General features: G+C 34.5%; 3 protein-coding genes across 17 annotated transcripts in view; 2 read left to right on the forward strand and 1 right to left on the reverse strand.

The window, feature by feature from the left end:
* Window positions 1-17,545, forward strand: part of LOC126706413 (transcription factor MYB1-like) — a 28,292-nt gene extending 10,747 nt beyond the window's left edge. The window contains exons 2-4 of one of the 3 annotated variants that reach the window (XM_050405853.1): window positions 16,147-16,236; window positions 16,388-16,517; window positions 16,770-17,545. In XM_050405853.1, coding sequence (XP_050261810.1) covers window positions 16,147-16,236; window positions 16,388-16,517; window positions 16,770-17,418 — 869 coding nt within the window. In that variant the 3' untranslated portion in view covers window positions 17,419-17,545. Of the gene's footprint in view, window positions 1-15,966; window positions 16,237-16,387; window positions 16,518-16,769 lie in introns of those variants that run through there. The other 2 variants (XM_050405851.1, XM_050405854.1) reach the window with 2 other exon arrangements.
* LOC126706410 (cytochrome P450 72A397-like) lies at window positions 916-4,021 on the forward strand. Its single transcript, XM_050405830.1, has 5 exons — window positions 916-1,501; window positions 1,638-1,858; window positions 2,008-2,252; window positions 2,460-2,853; window positions 3,413-4,021. Exons 1-5 carry the CDS (start codon window positions 1,213-1,215, stop codon window positions 3,836-3,838), a joined length of 1,575 nt encoding a protein of 524 aa, XP_050261787.1. The 5' UTR covers window positions 916-1,212; the 3' UTR covers window positions 3,839-4,021.
* Window positions 3,647-18,941, reverse strand: part of LOC126706411 (uncharacterized) — a 38,144-nt gene continuing 22,849 nt past the window's right edge. For 4 of the 13 annotated variants that reach the window (XM_050405837.1, XM_050405843.1, XM_050405850.1 and 1 more), the window contains 8 exons: window positions 8,815-8,872; window positions 8,664-8,703; window positions 7,980-8,090; window positions 7,847-7,896; window positions 7,662-7,722; window positions 6,126-6,217; window positions 5,820-6,056; window positions 4,718-5,142 (listed from right to left, as the gene is read on the reverse strand). In XM_050405837.1, coding sequence (XP_050261794.1) covers window positions 4,987-5,142; window positions 5,820-6,056; window positions 6,126-6,217; window positions 7,662-7,722; window positions 7,847-7,896; window positions 7,980-8,090; window positions 8,664-8,703; window positions 8,815-8,872 — 805 coding nt within the window. In that variant the 3' untranslated portion in view covers window positions 4,718-4,986. Of the gene's footprint in view, window positions 3,794-4,717; window positions 5,143-5,819; window positions 6,057-6,125; window positions 6,218-7,661; window positions 7,723-7,846; window positions 7,897-7,979; window positions 8,091-8,663; window positions 8,704-8,814; window positions 8,873-18,941 lie in introns of those variants that run through there. The other 9 variants (XM_050405838.1, XM_050405842.1, XM_050405839.1 and 6 more) reach the window with 7 other exon arrangements.

Consider the following 18,941-nt stretch of genomic DNA (forward strand, 5'->3'; position numbering starts at 1 on the left):
TTTTTTTTTCTTTTGATAGGTACATTTGTATGATGTTTGACAGATAAGAAGTACCTATCTTTCTAATTTTTTTTAAGTATCATTGATCCGTATAAATTAAAATCATGAACGTGCTCATCACTCTTAAAGAGCACATGTCCACCATTGAGGCCACTTATTAAATGAGTAATATTAAAAACACAAATTTTTTCACAAGTCAGCCTAAATAAGGTCTATCAATGTGTAATTAGAAAATATCACCTTAACATGTGTCCACAATTAAGATCACTTTTATAATGCACTAATAAGAGCATATAATAAAGACACTTTTAATTATTTTACATTCATTATCTTCATCACAAAAGGCGATTATTCCCCTGTCATGAAGAAAGAAGAAAGAAGAAAAAAAAAACAAGAAATTAATTATAAAATTATTGCAAGTAGGAGGTACTTTTTTTTTTTTTTTTAAATGCAATCCGTATAGAGAATATTATATTAAAAAAAAAACATAAATATTACCCAACCCACTATTGTCATCATAGACAAAATATGAACATATAAAGAGAAAACTACACTTTATCACCATAAATTATACCTCTATTTACACTTACCAGCCTAAATTTTTAGAATGCACAATTACTGCATTAAACTATAACTCATGTTTCACTTTACACACTACAATCAATTAGGTTGTAAATTTGGACTAAAAAGCATGTCAAGTGTGACTAACATGACCTCTACATATGTAGCACCACATGAAAATATTAAATTGCCTCTCTTCAATCCCTTAAAACAAAATCATTTAACAAAAACCCTTGTGGTGTCACACAACCTTTCATTTAACTATAGCCTTGCTCCTCACGCAAGCAACACAATTTTATCAGCCAACCATGCATAGTTCCTTTATCTAAAAATATCTAGAAGATCAGTGTCAGAAGATAAAATGCTTATGTACCACACCACTAAACTATTTCTCTCGTACTCCAATGTACCTTCTTCTCCAAGATAAATAAGTCAAAAGTTTTATGAAACAAACCAGTATTATAAAGCGAATTCTTTGACAAGCATTATAAAGTCCTCTACAAGATAAGAATTTGACTGAAAAATTGAAAGTAAACAATACAATACAAAGAATGAAATGGAGTTTAGCTATATATATATTGCAGAAATTTGAGTTCAGAACCATGAATAATTCCATAACATCTCAAATTCGCTTTTAGGAAGAACAAAAACATGTTAACTAGTATGAATGACTGTGTGTTATATTCTCTAGCTTTCTCTTTATTGTTTCTACTCCTCTATGGTGTTCTGAAAGTTTCCTACACGATTTGGTGGAAACCCAAGTTGCTAGAGAAGCGCATGAAACGCCAAGGAATTAGAGGCACTCCTTACAAGCTGATGATTGGGGACATGAAAGAGTTTGTGAGGGCCATAACTGAAGCATGGTCCAAACCCATTAATCTGACGCACCAGATTGTTCCACGTGTCGATCCATTTACCCTAAATATGGTGCAGAAATATGGTACGTATTTGTAAGTGTATAACTAAAGAGTTACAGAGAAAGTCATTAATATACATGAAGAAATGTTCTCATGTAGGTGGGAACAATTTCAAGTTTGTTTCTAAATTGGTTACATATTTCAACTTTTTTCTAACAGGGAAGATATCAATGTGTTGGACTGGGACAAGACCAAGGCTTATTATAATGGACCCAGAGATGATGAAAGATATTCTGTATAACAAGCTAGGTCACTTCCAAAAGCCACCACTAAACCTTCTTATTCTCATTCTAACAAGGGGACTAACAACTCTAGAGGGTGAGCAATGGGCCAAACGCAGAAGGATCGTCAATCCTGCTTTCCACCTAGAGAGACTGGAGGTTCCATTTTTACACTGCATCATTTCCTACTCATGCTATAACCATATGCAAGGCTCAACCATAAAAGGAGTTGTTCTTTATGATCTTATAAAATCCCATTCGACAATTCTCCTTATTAATCTTTTTTTTTTTTTTTTTTTTTTTTGAAGGGGATGATACCAGTATTCACAACCAGCTGTCGCAGAATGATCAAACAATGGCAGAAGATGGTTAGCCCTCAACAAAGTTATGAAGCTGATATTTGGCCTGAACTTCAAAAACTTACTGCAGATGTTATATCTCGAGCAGCATTTGGAAGCAACTATGAAGAAGGGAAACTCATCTTTGAACTTCAAAAGGAGCTGATCCTACTAGTTCTTGAAGCCATGCAAACCTTGTATATTCCTGGGTTTAGGTAACTTAACAGTATCAAGTTAATACATTCCGTTTCTTCATCATTGAAACAACTACAACAGTTGTTACTCCGACCTTTGTGTTTACTACAAAGAAGATTTCATATGTAGTATATATAGGTATGCCTCTTTGTAGTGAGTATATAACATCTACATATCACTGTTTAAATAGCTTACTATCTATATATCATTTAATCATTGTTTTGTAGATTTATACCTACTCCGAAGAATCGGAGGAGAAGGGAACTGGATAAAGAGATCAAATCAATGCTAAGGAACATAATCCAAAAGAGAGTGAATTCCACAAGAATTGGAGAATCCACGGCTGATGACTTGCTAGGCCTGCTCTTGCAATCTAGTAACCAGAACAATTTACCAGAAAATGCAAGTGTCATAAACGATAATGAATTGTCAATTGAAGAGGTGATAGAGGAAATCAAGCAGTTCTATCTTGCAGGCCAAGAAACAACTTCAAGCTGGTTGACATGGACCATGATAGTCTTAGCTATGCACCCAGACTGGCAAGAAAAGGCAAGGGAGGAAGTCTTACAAGTCTGTGGAAAGAAGGAACCCAATTTTGAAGCTACAACCCACTTCAGGATTGTGAGTAGTCCTCCCAACCACCTTCTACACAAGTTGATTAAGGCCTTCCAAACAATCATATAAGAATATTGATGTGAGATAAAGTTTAAACATAATTTAAGTAATTCTTCGGTTGGCATTTCTCAAGTACTTTTCTTGCTTTGCAAAGCCAGGATCAACACGATCTTTTCTTTCAGAGACAAGAAAAGTACTATCAAAATGCCTTCTAAATGATACCTTGACTGCTGGATGCCAATAGTACACCATTCAATCAGTAGGTAATTGCACCGCTACCAGCGCAATGTTGCCGACATCGAAAAATAAATACCAGTTCCTGGCTGGTAATTAAAGTTGGGGTAACTTCACTTATGTTAGCCCATAGAATATAGGTGTCCATGCTGCTATTCTAAGCTGGTAATTGTAGTTACCCTAAGCTCAAATACACAATTCCGAAGTCCTCTTTTGTGAAGATGCATCTATCATTACTCTAGAAAGTGTCTCCTAGTTTTCTCCAAAATCCTAAAAGCCACAAATATGTAGTTTATTCATTGAATACTTATTGTGTAAAGTTCTACTGCAGGTAACCATGATTCTTTATGAAGTACTAAGGTTATATCCACCAGTGATTGCTCAATGTCAACATGCTCGCATGGAAACCAAGATAGGAGATATCTCCCTTCCGGCTGGAGTTGATGTCGTCATACCTACATTACTCATCCATCATGATCCCGAACTTTGGGGAGATGATGCAGAAGAATTCAAACCAGAGAGATTCTCTGAAGGAGTTTCAAAGGCATCAAAGGATCAGTTGGCATTCTTTCCTTTTGGGTGGGGCCCAAGGACCTGTATTGGCCAAACTTTTGCCATTATAGAAGCTAAGATTGCTTTGGCCATGATTCTACAACATTTCTCATTTGAGCTCTCACCCTCCTACACTCATGCACCTTATACTGTTATGACTCTGCAACCACAACATGGAGCTCAAATCACATTACATCAAATTTAGTTGTAAGCTGGTCAGCACATAACAGAATCGTAAGTTAAAAATAATGTGATTCTGAATCACAAATGTAAACTTGGTTGTCTGTTATTTTAGCGTCAATTTTTCACAAATAAAGGTTTGGGCTAACTATTTTCTCATACTCAGAACCTTTCTTCGGTCAAAATTTAATAGTCATATCATTCCATCAAAATAAATTTTTCTTTCAGTATTACAAATTAATTGGATTCATGTTATAATCACTGAGATAAAAGTTCTGTTTAGTTTTTCCCGAATGGATTTAAGCTATGCTTCTAAAAGGAGAACCGCCACCTGAGTATTTTATCCCATCAGGCAGATCCACCTATTCAGATCACCTTAGTTTCACTGTTGTAATTAAAATGCTAAACTTTCCTGCTCTGAATGCTACAATATGATCGGTTTAATGAAATAGATAAGTCTTGACTGTCATGTATCACAAACCTCATGCACCATTTGGTGTGTTAAAGAGGAGAATAATCAAGATGTCTGTCACACTGTTTGTTTACAGTGTAGAATTAATAAAGTAATTAGGAACTAAAACAAATGTGAAAGCAAGCATGATGAACTATTTACTCGATAATTTAACCCAAAAAATGCCAAAGGAAATCAGGAATCAAAGAGAAATATGAGGAGCTTCCCATAGATGAACATACAGCTTGGTTTTTGAACATCAATAATGTCATCACAAGGCACATAATGGCAATGAAATCTGATACATATCCAATCTTCTGCTGAATAACTTGAATTTAAAATCTCACCATCATTTAAGTAAGACAATGAAGTTTCCAAAATTGTAATAGTTGCAATGAGTTCATTTAAAATGACAATTAAACTATTATATTTTACGTAATGTAACCACAGCTGTATTTGAAAAGATTCTGATATTATCTGTAAATAATCATGCTAGAATCACAAGCAAAAGGATATTCAACTAGTTTCCTATATTTTTCTTCCAAAGAGTAATCTGTAGCTTTCTTTAGCAACTTGCCATCTTATCCTTTGACATTTTGTGATGGAACAAAAAAATGGTTAAATGTAAACTAAAACAAAATTTTATCAGTGCGTTTTTGGACTGATGGTTTCAGAATTGAAGTATAAAAACCAAAGTATATTTTTCCCACGGGCAAGAACTATCATAAATCAGCCTGAGCCATACTATTCACAACAGAGTCCACATCAGGGGTTATAGAGGCACGCTTATTGAGCTCCCCAACTACGCAACAATGCTTCTCTGCAGTATTGATCGCTACAACATCCTGAACAAACACACAATCTAGACCCGGAGAAACCTGCATCCATTTCAGAAAAGAAAAAACTCAGATGTATGGTGAGAAACCACTATTCCTTTTATTTTGTATTGTATTCATTCAGATAATTTAAAAGAATAGGAACTTAATAAAGAATATAATCGATTAATTTTGTGTAATTAGGTAACTCAATAGTTGATCTAAGATATTGACCAAGTTTTGCAATGTAATTGACAAGTTTTTTTTTTTTTTTTTTATATATATATATATCATATGACAAAGGTTTCCAAAATGTTTTGACTTTTTTGATCAGTAACAAAGGTCTCCAAAATGTTTGACTTTGTATATGATATACCAATGTAGGCTATTAAATGTCTTATGTAGTTGTCTTTGGGAAGAACGGAATTCCAGAAGTTTTGAGGGATGTGAACGGAATATCCTTGAAATTAAAGCCTTCTTCCTTCGTACTTTGTTGGATTAGAGTGCTGCTTTTCTTTCTCCACCTTGTTTTTCTCTTTTAAATTTGTTTGATCATTGTCCTTTGACTTGATTGTACTTCTCTCTTAATACACCGCCAGTGTTTTAGGGTTATTTTCTTTCAAATACAATTTTTCGTTACTTATCAAAAAAAAAAAAAAATGTTTTTTGTAGTTGAAGCGTGAAGAGTGACAAAATGACTTCCAATTCTGCTTCTTAGTTTTATTACAAAGACTACTTACATCATAAAGGCTTTCACCAAGCTTCAGCTTAATAGCACCACTCCTGTATACTAGCATTTTACCCATGAAGCCTGCTGGTAACTCATCCCAAGCACAGGTCTTCTTGACAGTACGTGCACCCCCAGGACGCCTCACACTGTCAGTTACCCCCCGGTCATCTGAAGTTGCTGACCGCTTTATCATAGGCATAGTTGGTGGTAATTGAAGAAAGAACATGCTTGCTTCCTGATTCTCCTCCTGCAAACCAACCCTTAAATGTATAACAAAGGAATTAAGAATGAAACACTAATTGATCAGGTTACAAACCATTAGACCAAGCTCTACTGCTGGATTTGCTGAATTTTCATCATAAGCTACGGTTTCTGAATCCCGCACAAATTCCTCCTCATTAAGAATTTCTACAAGCAATACACTTAAGTTAAATGTAATCTTATAGTGCAGCAACAGAAACCAAGTTTAATCATGACAATGAATGAATCCTCAATACTAGAAAAGGAAACAGAAAGAATCAAATCAAGCCAAACCGCCTATAAGATGGCAACCTTTTTCTTCTAGTAAGTGAATAAGAGGGATTTTTTAGAAAATAACAACAAAACCCAAACAATATCATTAGTTAGGAAACGTTTTAAACTATTTTGGTTTCTAGCAATTCGAGTTAAGGAGGGTCGATTTCTGGGTTTTTAGCTGAGATTGGCGGAGTGGCCACATAGGCAGAAATCGAGTTTAACTCTGTCGGTTTCTAAGCCTGAAAAACAAGTTTAATGAACTCGGTTTCCAGGCTTGGAAATCGACAGCATTGAACTCGATTTCCATGCTTGAAAACCGAGTTCAATGAACTTGTTTTTCAGGCTTAGAAACCGACTCCTTTGAACTCGGTTTCTTTGTCTGCAGAACCACTCGTTCCTGACTGAAGAATCAGAAGGTGCAGGGAAAAATTGACAAAACCAGTCGTTCCAACACTCAATAAGAACAAGAAAAAATGAATTGCAATCAGAAGACTCAAGAACAAGAAAAAATGAAATCAGAAGGTGCAGGGAAGAAAAAATGAAATCAGAAGGTTCAGTACTGCAGTAGCCTAACCGAGTCCAATGGACTCGGTTTCTATGACGGCGACGGCGACGGCGACGGAGAGTGAGAGACCGGAGCTGAGACTCTGAGACGGAGCGAGATGGAGGGCCGACGGCGACGGAGAAGGACGGAGCTGAAGAGAGGGAATGAGTGCGACGGAACGGCGACGGAGCTGAGACCGAGAAGGAATGGACGCACTGTGAGTGTGGGAGGGAATGAGGGAGTTTTTTTGAGTTCTTCTACGTGTGGCAAAAGAAAATAGAAACCAAGTCCAGGACTTGATTTCTGTGTAGAAAAACCGAGTCTATCAGACTCGGTTTTTGTACATATAAAACCGAGTCTAATAGACTCGTTTTTTATACACAGAAATCGAGTCCAACGGACTCGATTTCTATGTGTAAAAACCGAGTGTATTGGACTCGGTTTGTATGCATAGAAATCAAGTTTATTTAACTCGATTTCTGTGCGCCGTTTCCCCACGTCATCTGCTGCAAAAAAGGAAAATCGAGTATACTAAACTCGATTTTACAACCCACAAATCGACTCCACCAAACTCGAATTGTTATAAACCAAAATAGTTTGAAATGTTTGCTAACTAATGATATTGTTTAGATTTTATAGTTATTTTCTAAAAAAATCCTGAATAAGATGACACCCGTTTAGGTAAATAACAAAGCCAGTAACATTCTATGGTCGGTATAACTCATGGTGTTACTCTGGTAAGTAGCTCTTATTTTAAGTTTTATTTATTTTAAGATGTGCCTCCAAACATACCTGGATTTCCTGAATATGGCCTCCTCACAGGAAGAGTTACAGGATAATAACTGTAGTAGTCCTGCAGCAGCATCCAACAAAAGCAATAAATAACCACACACACAGCTACAAGAAAAAGAGATGGTAACAGGAACCAGTAACCAAGCATAGTCATTTGGGCCCATAAACTTGACATTTTTACCTACCCATGGTTCTTGATATTCTTTCTCTCTCAGGCCTGAAGCAAATGCACTACCTGCATACACGTTACATGTGTAATGCACTGGAAACATCTTGTTAGCAGCTAATTAGAAAAAGAGTGCCTCAAAGGGAACATACTCTTTGAGGCTGATCCTTGATTGCTATCGTTAATATTCCCGGCCCTAGGAACACCATACCTTAGAGAAGGAGATGCGCCTCCAACACCGAATGCAACTTGTACCGGTGCCTCTGCAAAAAAAAATTTTTTTTTTAAAAGAAGGATTTGGAATCAACATGTGTATATTAAAATAGGAAAAAAATTTATAATTTACAACATATATATGATGGATCTAAAATACCATAATCACCAATGTGGTACTGTAATCCACAATAGAGAAACATTATTGCCAAGAATTATCCTAACATTGGTAATAGCTTTAAGTAGAAATAGAAACTAAGTGAAGATCCACGACCTAGAAGTCAGAAATATACAAGTCCTCCAACCTCAAACTAAGCACAGTAATCTAGTTTCATGAATTCTTTGGTTCTTTTTATAGATATATTACAATTCAAGAACTTGTACAGGACTGGACACATGAATGCCCATTGTTTACGGGGAAAGCAGAAGTTATTTTTGCTCCAACAACCATCAGTTCTCATGAACCCATTACCAAGAAAAACAAGATTTGTTAACTAACTCCAGCTATAAGACGACGCAAAGAAAAATAACAAAACTTGTATACTCAAAAAGGATAAGTGAACTAACAAAAGTTCAAATCTGAATACAAGAGAGACAAACCAGCATAACTAACAAGAACTTACCTTTCTTTTCAATCTTAGGTTTTGCCCTTATGGAACCATCCTATATAAGAGAAAAGGTCAAATATAAGAAACTGGCAGCTCAGGAAAATTGAACCTGGATATAATGTACATCCATAATGATGAATAGAAACATTTTGATAAGAACAATTACATTGAAACGTCGTAGTAACTCCCTAGCCTGGTTAGCATCCACATCCTCCACCACTTCACTGGACACTATTACTGGTTAGCGTCGTAGAAAATAATTGGGCACTATTTCATTAATTTGTGGTTTGGCAAAAAAAAAATAATAATTAAGAGTAAACTAAGTATTTGGTCTCTATCCTTTACATCATATTTTAATTTAGTCCATAACCTTTCAATTGTGTCAATTTGGTTCCTAAATTTTCAATGTCGTGTCAAGTTATTCCCTGTTGTTATCTTTAGCTGCAGAGTTAGAGGCTAGGGACAGAGATTATAGTACTAGAAAAAGTGAGAGAGAGGGATTTTAATTCTTTTTCCTTAACCCAATCTCTGTGAAAACTACAATATATTTATTTATTTTTAAATATTTTAATACGATGTAGGAGTACATGTGTCCGTTGATGTGATAATAAATTAATTTTTATTTAAACCGTTTAACATGTTAGACTATTCCATCTATGAGATAACGGCAGAGATTAAGTTGACACTACATTGAAAGATTAGATACCAAATTAACACAATTAAAATATAATATAAAAAATAAGAACCATTTATGTAATTTACCTGAAAATTAATTAGAAATGGTGGGACGTTTAAGTTTTATATATTGTTACGGGGAATATCTTCAATCAAGGCCATGCTAGCCACGTCATGATATATGTGACATCATCACCTGATATTTTTGGAAGATCATACTTATAAAACTAAAACAAAACTGGTTGATCTAATGCAATAATATAGGATAACTTGACAAATTACTAGTCATAAACTTAGGAACAGTAAGCTAGGTCTAAGCACATAAGTCATACCACCACACACCCTTAATGTAATGGTCACTCCACAAGTATAAGTATTTGTAGGGTGTAGAGAGGAAGGGTCAAGGTTCAAGTCTCTGGGAGAGAGTTTTACACACATATATATTTAGATTATATTGGAGTAAAAATTCTATTTTTCATGCACAACTAAACACGCGGCGAGGTGTAAAATCATTTCCTGAAATAGTTTTACACCAAAACAAATGCAGCCTTAATAACATTTAATTCTTTTGAAGCTAAAAAAACATGATATGCTAATTATTAAAAAAAAAAATACTAAAATTATCTATCAAAAAAATAATAAAATTGAATTTTTTTTCTTTATATTTAAAAATCTTAATCAAACTCAAGACAATTATTTTGTACCTTTATAGGCAAAGATTCCTGAAAATTAATAAAATCCAAAACAAATTAATTCGCCGACAGGTGCAAGGAAAGCACCACACGTTCAGGCAAATGAATCAATCATTTGGTGCCACATATAAAAACCAAAAGATAAAAAATAAAAATAGAAAGACTTGGACTACGTTTGGATAGGGCGTTTGCGTCTGCGTTTTTCCCTTTTTTTTTTTTTCACGCGTTTTTGAGTTTTTTGAGTGCTGCGGTTACTGTTTATGTACTGTTCAATGAACAGTACCCGCAAATTTTGACTTTTCCAATTTGTTTCAGCCAATCATAGCACATCCTGTACTATTTATGGATCCACAAATTTCACTTTTCAGTAACTTTTTCTTAAAAATAGGTCTCACGATACTATTCACACATTTAAAAATTATTTTACTACAGAATTTTTCAGTTTTTAGTTTCAGTTTTCAGTTTTCAGCCGTATCCAAAAGGACCCTTGGACGTTTTGCTACTATTTGTGTGTGCTTCATTAGATGCTTTCCCCTTCCAGCTACCAGGAGGCCCAGGACCTGTGACTGTGACTGTGACTGTGACTGTGAGCGACGTCCTCCACTATATCAGACGTGACATCTTTGGTGCATGAAAGACGGGGTTAGCTAAGCTGCGCAGCCTTAGGCAAGGCGTTCATATTAAGACTTAAAGTCAATTTTTATAAATGTCTACTAACAAAGGATTACCGGTAGCTAAACTCAAACCTAAGTGACTTAGGTAAAGTGTTCAAGTTTTACTAACTGAACTATCTTTCATTGGCTATCAGACGTGACATCGTCATCTTAATTCTGAGTTCTTGAAACTATTGCTCCAACTTAACATATAAACATTCATCAAAACATAACATATAAACATACATGGTTGTTATTTTTATCATGTAAATGTCTTTCAAAATTTTATTTTAAAACGGTGAAGCTACTACTTTTTGGCTCCACAAGTACTAAGTTCTCATGGAGTGGGAGAAAAAGGTTAAGAATTTAATTTTTCAGAAGAGAACTTCACACACATATACATTTAAATTATATTAAAATAAATTTTCTATTTTGTATTAAAGAAAATGCTCGATTATAAATATAAAATAAATCTAGTGTTACAACAAAATTTCACAGCTATCAAGTGGCAAATTATGACTTGTATATATATAATAAAGTGATGTCTGTGATAAGTTTGGATGAAAATCAATAAAAAATTGTCAACTTTATTATTATTATTATTTGGAAGGAAAAAACTTGTCAACTTAACTGTTGTATCTGTAGCTTCATAAATATTTCATTAATTTGTGGTTTGGCAAAAAAAAGTAATAATAATAATTAAGAGTAAACTAAGTATTTGGTCTCTATCCTTTACACCATATTTTAATTTAGTCCATAACCTTTCAATTGTGTCAATTTGGTTCCTAAATTTTCAGTGTCGTGTCAAGCTAATCCCTATTGTTATCTTTAGCTGAAGAGTTAGGAGCTAGGGACAGAGATTAGCGTACTAGAAAAAGTGAGAGAGAGGGATTTTAATTCTTTTTCCTTAACCCAATCTCTGTGAAAACAACAATTTATTTATTTTTTTAAAATATTTTAATACGATGTAGGAGTACATGTGTCCGTTGATGTGACAATAAATTAATTTTTTATTTAGGCTGTTTAACACGTTAGACTATTCCATTTATGAGATAACAGCAGAAATTAAGTTGACACTACATTAAAAAATTAGGTACCAAATTAACACAATTAAAATATAATATAAAAAATAAGGACTATTTATGTAGTTTACCTAAAAATTAATTAAAAGTTGTGGGAGGTTTAAGTTGTATATATTGTTACGGGGCATATCTTCAATCAAGGCCATGCTAGCCACGTCATGATATATGTGACATCATCACCCGATATTTTTGGAAGATCATACTTATAAAACTAAAACAAAACTGGAAACAAAACTGGTTGATCCAATGCAATAATATAGGATAACTTGACAAATTACCAGTCAAAAACTTACGGACAGTAAGCTAGGTCTAAGCACATAAGTCATACCACCGCACACCTTTAATGTAATAGTCACTCTACAAGTATAAGTATTTGTGGGATGTAGAGAGTAAGAGCCAAGGTTTAAGTCTCTAAGAAAGAACTTCACACACATATATATTTAGATTATGTTAGAGTAGAAATTCTATTTTGTATCAAAAAGATAAAACACTAAAGTCAGGGATGTTCAATCATCAATGATGATCTTTTATTTATTTATTTATTAGAGACATAAAATAAAAGGGAAATGCTAACAGCTGCTCTTAAAACATTGGTTAACAATCTATTTAAAAAAGAAATTTATGGAAAAAAAATTATTGTTTTGACAATTTTTTTTATTTTTCATAAAAATTATGTCAAAATTTTTCTAAAATTGATTATTAACTATTATCTTAAAGGCATTCATTAGCATGAAATTTTTTTTTTTTTCTAAAGTATTCATTAGCATGAACCAAAATAAAAAGTGCAAAATGTCTATGACCAAGACATGGACGGTTCAAATTGAGGTTGGCCCATAGATGTTGATAGACATTTTTGTCAGAGACTTTACTTTCAGAAAAATGTTGGGTGCCACAACCAACTTTCAAGAACGTGTGATGAGAAGGTTAGTTTGAGAGGAGATGAATGCAATAATTAAATGTAGTCGATTCGATTGGTGAGTGTTGAGACTTAATTTTGTAGGCTTCTGCTATGCAGGAAACCTACCTATATTATAAGTACAACCTGCCACTAGTAAACTGAGACCACCACTTCACAGTTCACACTCCTGTACATATTGTATATGCTTATGAATTAAATGAATTGGCAATGTATTAATGTAAATTTGACTGTTCTCATGCTCCCTTGTTTTCTTAGGCATAATTAAAATAAAACCTAACTCAAGATATTAGTTGCCATCAAACGCTGTTCAGCCAATGTTTTTGTTTTTTTTTTTTTTTTTGCTAGTAATTTATGGTAAGGAAAAGTTTTGTCCCACTATGATAATCTCTTGCATACTAATCTAAAGAATAAAAAGCTTTTGTCCCAATTCTTAGTATGCATTCACTTTCAAGTTTCTACCCACTAATATCTCAAAAAAAAAAAAAAAATGTGTCCACCCACTACAACATGTTATGGGTATGATTTTAGTTTTTTTCCCCCTCCATTTTCAAACTCTGATTAATTTATAAGAAGAAAAAAAATGTATGTATAGACAAAATGGAACTTGACAAAAATGCAATTAGTAGAATATAAAATGAAACATTTAAAATATGACACAATATAATTGCTTACACTCTTTTAAAATTTGCTCATAATGCAAATACTATGTCAACGTGGAAGGAATTTTTTTTTTTTTTTTAGGAGAATGCTTCTGTAGGGGGCGGTTTTGGAGCTCTGGCCCAACAGGCGGGTGGCTCTAGCCCAAAAGTCCCTTCAACAATGAATTTGTAGAGAGTAGGTTAAAGAACTAGGTCTTTGACAGAGGAAACGTAGTTATGATCAAGCCATGCAACCAGTTGGACGTAAGGATATTCCTCCAGGCTTTTGGAATAACAGTCCCTAGGGCTGTATCTTCTGCTTCTTGTCTCTAGCTCCTTTCTCTTTTTCTATCTTTTTCTTCTTTCTGCTTGCGATCCCCTTTCCATGGGGATTTCCTTCTCTTATATAGCATCCTTCCTAAGATCATGACCCTACACTTGTCAACCATCTCACCCTCTACTTGAGTGCCTGTCCCATAGGTCATCCTTCCTCTTTTCTGTGAGTTGCACTGGCCAAGATAATTATGCGTTCCTGTCCTTTCCACATTAATGCGGCTGGAAAAGTAGTTTCTTGGCATTTAATGCGGCAGTTGTGGTTGCCCCCCTTCCTGAACGTCACGCACTATTCCTTCATATTGGGTGACTTTTCGCCATGTATGGAGTGTGAATCGGACACCCACTTGGCGAGTCCGAGGAGGTACTCCTCCTCGGACGCCCCTAAGCAGGCCCGGCCCAACATGGTTGGGATGGAATATCCTACGCCCATGCCTTTTCTTCTTGTCGTGATTGGGCTTGGTACATGTACTATGGCCCAACATCGGCGGACGGATTTTACCCCCACAGCTTCATATTAGGATCTAACAATGTATAAAACACCATGCCATTTAAAATTTTAAATTCAAAAATATTAAGTCCCTACATTTTGGTAACAATTAATTTGGTTTATATTATTTTCAACTTATAGTCAATTTGGTCTTTACTGTCAACTCACTAACGAAAATACTTATAAGCAATCTGTATAGTTGGCACACTTAAAGCTCATATGGCGAATAAAATAATATAAATTTTTTTAATTGGTACTTTAAAAAATCCACATCATTAAATTTTTTTAAAAAAAAATTAGAACAATTTCCTTAAATGTAAAAAATAACAAGAAACAAAAATTTTAAAATGGGGTTTCGGGGTGTTGTGTTTCCTCTTTGGTTTTGGAATATGGGTATGGGTTTAGTTGTGATTAGGGTTTGAAAAATGGGGTTTTGGGGTTGATTGTAGATTTGGGGGTTGATGTTTTGATTTGAATTTTTGGGATTTCAAGGGTTTTGTGTAAAAGAGACTTAGAAGTCACCCTCATAATTTGGGTTTTATGTAAAAAAATTTGGTTGCATTTGTCCTCATCAAACCCACTAGATTTGACCCATCACTAAGGCTGTGTTTGGTTCCCGTAAAATATTTTCCGAAAATGCTAGTTTCAGGAAAGGAAAATATTTTCAAGTGTTTGGTTGCATTATGAAAATTGTTGTAGAAAATATTTTCATGTGTTTGGTTCTATTCTGAAAATGCTATTTTCCTACAAATTTTTCACATTTTCTCAACTATTTTCTCAACATCCAAACAAATTTTATTACAAAAAATTTCAAAATCACAGCCAAATCCCAATTCATAGAACAAATCACAACCAAATCCCAACACCACACACCACCGAAACTCCAATTCAACCCACGGCAGCAAACTCCGGCAATCAAAAGCCACAACCACCAAAACACCACTACCACACCACCACAACAACAACAAAAATCAAAATCACACAAAAATCAAAATCACACAGAGAGAGAGATTGGTGGGTTAAAGATCAGTGGGTCGAAGGCGAGATCGCATGGAGGCGAGATCGAAGGTGAGATCAATCGACGCGGTGCTGCGGTCGACGAGACCGGTGTGATCTAGTGCGTGCAATCGTCGGACTGGAGCTTGGGGTTCGCCGGTGACGTCGAAGGCGTGATCTGGGCTCCCTCTTCTTCCTCTTGCTCTCTCTCTCTCTCTCTCTCCGGAAACCATTTGAAGTGAAAATAGGAACGGAAATAAATTTTAGTGGTCAAAGCTTCTTTTTTATGGTCAAATGAAAATGATTTCCGGAAAATTCTATTTTCAAAACCAACCAAACAGCCTATTTTACGGAAAATGATTTCCTAAAAGCGTTTACCACCAAAACAAACGCACCCTAAGACACCGATTCGAGATGAGAACCCTCTCCATTTGGGTTTGTTCTCTCTTATTTGTCTGTATGGATATCGAGAAAGTTGTTGCTTGTTAGGCAAAATTTGCTAGATTTTTTTTTTTTTTTCTTCAAAATTTTCAAAGAAAAAAAAAAAAAAATTAACCCAAAACAAGTTCGCACGAAACAAGTGGTCCCCAATGCACATGTAACAAAAGGAAATTGTCTTTAGATCCACCAGAGAATATTATTTGTTTTGATGCAGATCCACCAAAGAAATTGAATCTAGTAATTAATAACTCTACCCAAAAAAACAAAAAAACCTTACAAAAAATTTTGGCACGTTGGTTTAAATGAAAGAGGGCCACATTTGCTATGAGACACATGGACCATGCAGAAATTAAAATTTTATGATATGCTAAAAACAACGATAAATTATTTTAATAGGACATAAATGAGCTATATGTATAAGTATGGGGTTTCCTAGAGTAGAGGAAATAGCAAATATTACAACTTTACAGAGTATCACAGTCACAGAGAAACATCAAGATTGAAGAGAGTGAGAGAGTTGGAAGAAGAAGTGCCAAATGGGAAGAAGCCCTTGTTGTGCTAAGGAGGGGTTGAATAGAGGTGCTTGGACAGCTCAAGAAGATAAAATTCTCAAAGAATACATTAGAATCCATGGTGAAGGCAAATGGAGGAACCTTCCGAAAAGAGCAGGCAAGATATATCTATATATTAATATTCTAAGCTTAGAATATTAATATTCATAAGAAAGCCAAAAAAAGACATGCATGCATGTGACTTCTTTTGGGATTTCTTTATTTTTATATGAAGCTCACATAAAAATGAAATGGTTAATTTTGTGCAGGTTTGAAAAGATGTGGGAAGAGCTGCAGGCTTCGCTGGTTGAATTATCTTAGACCAGACATTAAGAGAGGTAACATATCACCGGATGAAGAAGAACTCATCATTAGGCTTCACAAGCTCTTGGGAAACAGGTTTAGATCTCTCTCTCTCTCTGTCTCTCTCCATCCAAAGAAAAAGTATATATATTATATGGTTAATAACATAAACAATCATATAATAATATTGTAATTTTTTATTATTATATATATAAGTGCGATAGAATTTTATAAAACTGAAATAAACTATAATAAATTGTTTAGTTAATCATGTAACATAACAATATAGTAAATTAAGTTAATTATGAGGCAGCTAATATATGTATATATATATTTTTTTTTAATTAGATGGTCTCTAATAGCTGGGAGGCTTCCAGGGCGAACAGACAATGAAATAAAGAACTATTGGAACACCAATTTAGGAAAAAGAGTTGGTGACCCTCAATGCCCTGCTCTAACTCCTAAGCATTCTTATGAAAATAAATCGAAGCAAACATCAAAGCAGAGCAATTTATCCACGCATGTGATCCGGACCAAAGCAATTAGATGTTCTAAGGTATTTCTCACACCACAGCCGCCAAGCCAATATGAACATTATTTTAGCTCCATGGAGTTGGAGACAGTTGGGACAGGACACCAAATATTGGATATTGGTCAACTTTCCACAAATAATAAGCTTGTGGAATCCGATACATATGAAGATAATAATCATCTCAATTCATTGGATTTCATGATGAATTTCAACATGGAGGAAGTTTGCTTGACGGGTCTTCTCAGCTCAGACTTTCCAGATATGTGGGACATAACCAATTATTCCGATAACGATGCTAGAAGAAATGATTTATCATCTACTTCAGAACAACCTCTAATTCTCTCTCAACAATTGCCGCAAGATTGGACTACTAGCGATTGTGTTCAACTTCTACCCAATGTAGCTACCAATCTTCAGTCTTTGGCTTCACTTCTCGATCCCGGAGAGGAATGGCTGGCACAATAATTGAGTCAAAACTATATGTACATGTTAATATTTTCAACTACAAGATTGTATATCTTATTTTTGTTTTTCAAACTTGTGCTGGTGTGGTCGCATTATCAATATAGTTATCCTTTCATTTTCCACTTTAGTTGTACGTGTGGACTAATCCAAACGAATGTTAAGATAGATTTCAAAGAGAATATGCAGTACTCCTGGCGTAATGAGCGCGTCCTATTGTGGGACGAGAACTGTTTGGATTGTGTGGAGACTAGCTAGGTTCAGTGCATCAGGACTGTACCAAGTCTATTATGGAGCTTGGACTAAATAAAAATGTTTGCAATGTCATATGTCATAGGGCCAATGCTCCATACATGACAGTTGAATTGAATTGATAGATTTTTATTGGATTTCATCTAATCACTTATATCACTTTTTTATCTACCATTTATTTTGGAAAATTTAGACCCCAGTTGATAGAATTAACAAGTCTTAAAACTAATTTGTTAATTAGATCTATTATGAATAGTCATTGGTTAAACAATCAAACATCAATATTATGCATAGCAGAATAGTAAATAATACAAGATATGATATCTCAAGAAAACCAATGAAACAAACTAATTTCACAGTAAAAAACTTAAGGGGGAAACCTTTCCAAAAAGCAATTCACTATAGTAAAGAAAAGTTTAAAATCTAATACAAAACATTTGTCCCTAATTCTACAATTCAGTAGATGAACTTACAATAGAATCTTTCTACCGCTTCAGAATCTTTAAACTCTCCAATAAATGAACACTCCATCCACAATCACAATTGAAACCTCCAATTGACTTCAAGAACCTTCTGAAGGTTTTTTTCATAACAACAAGTTTGTGGTGGTTATAGCGGCTTCAAATTCTTCAACAATAGATCTTCAAATTTTCTTTGAAACCTTTACGTATGGTGAAATAGAGAAAACTTGGTTACCAAAACTCTAGCCGCATAAATGGAGTGTTTCTCTCTATAAAAAGCCTTCTAATAAATACAATTCAAATAGATCTCAATTCGAATTTCAAACGAACAAGTTATAGGTTTTTTCGCGTTGCTGATTTTTACTAATCTACGAAACTCGATAGATTGAGGAGGTATCGAGAAGGCAAAAGGTTTCTCGATAGATCAAGAGGTATTAAGGAGGTATCAAGATGGCTATCAAGAGATATCAAGCCAGCAGTCAAGGTACATGTTGAAAATGCACTTTTCTTGAGTTTTTCTTAAGTAAACTTTGCGTTTTCAACTTGATCTTCAATTACAACTTTAAGAGGTATTAAAACTCAATAAAAACCTCAAGTACAAAAGTAAGTCCAATACATTAATAACTCAATTACAAAAAATAAACCCATATTCAAACAAACTAGCCTATTTAAAAACAACCAATCTTGAGAAATCATAACATGAACTAGGATTAACTGTTTTGATTGGCTCCAAACCTACTTTTCCTAAAAGCACTTAACAAACATGTTATATGCATCATATGGAAAACAATGACATATATAATAAACAAGCGA

This window comes from Quercus robur, chromosome 11 (assembly GCF_932294415.1).
Source record: "Quercus robur chromosome 11, dhQueRobu3.1, whole genome shotgun sequence".
NCBI classification, from domain to species: Eukaryota; Viridiplantae; Streptophyta; class Magnoliopsida; order Fagales; family Fagaceae; genus Quercus; species Quercus robur.